Raw genomic sequence first — 4,034 nt, 5'->3', positions numbered from 1 at the left:
TTTCCAAACCTAAAAAAGAATGCTCAAGCGAAGGATCGACCCTAGATGTAGACGGCAAGTCGACAGCCTCAGCCGGTATAAAGAAAAGGTAGAATTTGGCAAGAATGTGCAGGCCTGCGTCGATCGGTTATAGCCGGTGCACCCCAGCCGCACGCGCCTCCTCCGGCCGCTCTGCGTTGCCTCGCACGTACGGTACTCGTTTGGATCGGCCCCCTCTTCCACGACGACGGAGCCACCAACGATAGCAGCGTCTCCTTTGTCAGTTTCGGCGTCACACACTCATCTCATCTCATCTAGTGGCGGCTCTTCGTCGCAAGTCACGGCTGACAAGTGAACACGACCTTCCTTTTTACGATCTGGGCTAGTACGAAAAGTACGTCCACCCGGCCGGCTGGCTAACTTACAACGACAGGTATCTTCCTTGACGGTTACCGAATTCATTCATCTGAATCGATGGCATCGCTGTCTTGACATTTGAAAGTTTTACGGGCACCGTTTTCTACGGCGGCGGTAGGCCTGCCGTCCGCGGCAAAGGAAATGATCCAAAGCAAAGCAAACCAAACATGGTCCTCCTTTAATTTCCACTTCCCGCACAAGCAGAACCTTTATACGAACCTAATTTCAACAGCTTGTCTTGCAATACAAACACGAAACGAACCGCCGTTCACACCTCCAAAAGTCCCAACAAGAAAGGACCATTCCTTTGCTTAGTCGAGAGTGTACAAATCGATCTCTCGGCCTCACCGGCGGCTCGGATCGGACCACCGACCAAATCACCACCACACAACACTCATCCGTCAACATCCAAGCCGTCCATTTCAGGGGACACCAAAATGGACAGACAAACAAACAAACAAATAAATAACAAATCAGCATTTACGCAACACCGTATACGTATACCTAGATACGGTGTGCGTATGATGCTCCTCTACGTTGCACGTACGCGTATCTACAGCGTAGGCTCTCCCACGGACACACGGTTTACACGTGCGCGCTCTACATTCTTCAGCTCCGCTCCGGCGGCCGGTAGGGCGTCCAGACGCCCATCGGCGACGGCGTGCCCTTCCACACGTGCGCCGGCGTCCGCGTCGTCATCGCGCCGGGCGCGTCGGACACGCGCCAGACTTTGACGGAGCCGTCGAGGCTGCCGCTGTACACGACCCACCGCCGGTGGCCGTCCGCGTCGAGGGACTCCTCCTCGTCCATGGCCACGCACTTCACCGGCCCCGTGTGCCCGCTCAGCACGGCGAGGCGGGAGTGGTCGGCGCCCTCGTCGCGCCGCCACACGGAGATGGTCCGGTCGGCGGAGCCGCTCACGACGACGCGCCCGGCCACCGCGAGGGACAGCACGGCCATCTTGTGCCCGCGTAGCGCCCCGCCGTTCCTCGGCGCGCTGTCCCGGTCGGCTCCGCGCCGCCACTGCCAGTGGGTGACGGCCCCGTCCGAGGAGGCGACGTACACGACGCGCGCCTCCGCTGCCACGGCGATGGCGGTCACCGCGCTCTCGCCCTTGCGCAGCACCCGCTCCATGACATGCCTCGTCGCGCCGCCCTTCCCGTCCTCCCGGCGCCACACCTTGACCGTGCCGTCCGCGGAGCCGGTGAACGCCAGCGCGTCGAACCCCGCCGCGGCCACCGTGTTGACGGCGTCGTCGTGGGCGTGCACGGACTCCAGGCACCGCGAGTCCGACACGCGCCAGACCTTGAACGTCCTGTCCCACGACCCGGAGTAGAGCAGCCCGGCGTCGGCGTCGAGGCTGAGGCACGAGACGGCGTCGAAGTGGCGCAGCCAGACGGAGCTGTGCCGGCGGCGCGTCTCGATGTAGTGCGACGGCCTGACGGAGCTCCTGAGAAAGTCCCCGAGCTTCGGGAGCGAGCCGACGCGCCTGTGCACGGCGGGGTCGCCGGCGGACGCGCGCCACACGCGGATCTTGCCGTCCTGGTGGCCGGTGTATATCCTCCCGTCCCCGGCGACGACGATGGCCTTGACGAGCCCGCTGCCGCAGTGGAACCCCGCGAACTCGCGCCGGTCCCTCCACACCCGCACGTTCTTGGAGTCCGTGCCGGTGTACAGCAGGTCCCCGGCCGCGGCGAGCGAGTACACGTGCCCGTCCTCCTTCACGAACGACCCAAGGAGCCCCGTCTCATCCGCCGCGCCGGCCGACAGCGCCGCCCCGGCGCCGAGACCCGGGAGGCTCACCCACGGCGACGCGACGTAGGGCGACGGGGACGCCGTGGCCGACGTGCTCGCGCTCCCGCTGGTCGTGGGAGAAGGCAGCGGGGAGCACCCGTCGTCGTTGGCCGCCGCCACCGCCGGGTCCGGCCGCAGAAACTGCAGCAACTTCTTGTGGTTCCTCATGCCGCCGGCTGTCCAACGAAGTACCGAGTCTGTGCAACCTTGGAGCGATCGAACCAAGATTACTTCCTTGGTGAGAAACCGAGGAGGGGACCTGGGGAGAAGGAAGGAACCGAGAGTGACACTTTGGCGGTTCGTGGAAGAAGAAAGGTTTTCAGCTGGGATGGCGCTGGCGCGAGGGGTATATATAGGATATGTAGCGAGCCGGCGGTGGTGGGGCGGTCGCGCCAGGTGGACGGCCGAGGTTCGGAGAAGGGAGGGGAGCACGTGGTCCGATGGGCCGGGCGCGACACGCGGCGGGCTGCGGAGGGGGCGCGGTACAATGATTTGCGTAGCGGCGCAGGTGAGTGGAGCAGTGTTTGGTGTTGGTGGTGTGTCCCAGCAAATCGCACCGAGCCACACGATCGATCGTACGGCGGGAAATGTCAACTTGGCGTCGGGATTTTGAATGCAGTTCCCATGTAAGAGCAAGTACAATAAGGTACAGTCAGCAGGCTGTAAGGATTAAAATACTATATTTTTGCTGAGTTGGATGAGAGAGAAGAGGAGAGAGAAGGGAAGCGGGCTCTTCGTGAAGAGCCGGCTCTAGCACGTGCTCCTAGGTGCTTTGTGAGAATGAAAGGTAGGCCATATATGATAAAAGTAGTACTCTTTTACAGCTAACTATTGTACAAGCCAGCTATAAGATGAGCTATAAAGATGCTTATAGCCAGCAGTTGGCTATACTATTAACCATGCTCTAAGAGTTGGCATTGCCTCGTATAATTAAGCTTAGACTGCTGCATAGTGTGTGGATACGTTGAGTACTCAAGCAAAAGTCAAACCCAAATCGATACCAGTACTGTAGCGCGTGTAGATGGGAACGGATCGATTGGGCAGCGAAATCTCTCCAGGTTGCAAGGAAATCGTATCGGTAGCAACGCAGCTGCCGCCGGCCGGGCTAGGCGACAAGTACGTATACGTAGGCCGCGCTCATTTGACCTGACCCGCAACCGCAACCACACGACGGGCAGGGGTCTAATATACTAATCCCATACGCTAATTATAGGCGCAGAGATTTGCACGTTGACAAGTTCTCGGATCACGTGAGCTTGGAGCGCATTTTAGTCCATGTTGATTCGGCTGCTTGGGACATGTTTAGTTAACTGGATCCTTCCCGGCCGTGTGTGTGGTGTGGAATGGACGCGACGTGTCGACCTGGACCGACAGAGACGCCAAGCAGCTGGTACGTGCGTCGATGAGTTATTACCGAGTTGAAAAACGGAAAACTGACATGTGACAGTCTATCCGTGAGAAAAAATGGCGCCCACGGATCGCGACAATGTGGTGAAAGTCACGCGCGACCAAGTGTTCATCACCGATGGATTTAGGATTTTGGTACGTACGTACGTACGTGCTCGTGATGTCACCTCCGTTGAGATCAATGTAGCAGGATCATTTGTATACACATGATATGATGAATACTCATGCATGCATGCATGTCACCCGAACTAGTTTAACAGCTTCTAGAAGCTTTTCTTCGTGCGAGAAGCTTGCTCGATCATGCCATGCACATGCGCCCGTCCCGTACGCGCAACGAGGGTCCCACGTGAATGCATGCACGACATATGCATAGCTAGTGGTGCGGTGGTGCCGCACCGCCGCTGCAAAGCAGCACGCACGCACGGTGGGTGGCCATA

General features: G+C 59.2%; 1 protein-coding gene across 1 annotated transcript; it reads right to left on the bottom strand.

Annotated features, from left to right (window-relative positions):
• Positions 1 to 604: 604 nt before the first annotated feature.
• Positions 605 to 2,509, bottom strand: LOC123396139 (protein JINGUBANG-like). The gene has a single exon (XM_045091192.1). It carries the CDS (start codon positions 2,356 to 2,358, stop codon positions 1,006 to 1,008), a length of 1,353 nt encoding a protein of 450 aa, XP_044947127.1. The 5' UTR covers positions 2,359 to 2,509; the 3' UTR covers positions 605 to 1,005.
• Positions 2,510 to 4,034: the final 1,525 nt, after the last annotated feature.

Source organism: Hordeum vulgare, chromosome 5H (assembly GCF_904849725.1).
Source record: "Hordeum vulgare subsp. vulgare chromosome 5H, MorexV3_pseudomolecules_assembly, whole genome shotgun sequence".
Classification (NCBI taxonomy): domain Eukaryota; kingdom Viridiplantae; phylum Streptophyta; class Magnoliopsida; order Poales; family Poaceae; genus Hordeum; species Hordeum vulgare.
Note: the sequence above shows the minus strand (reverse complement) of the source record. Positions and strands in the feature narration are given on the sequence as shown.

What these genes read in the sequence shown, in the direction of transcription:
- LOC123396139 (XM_045091192.1), bottom strand. Translation starts at nt 2,358, where the DNA reads ATGAGGAACCACAAGAAGTTGCTGCAGTTTCTGCGGCCGGACCCGGCG.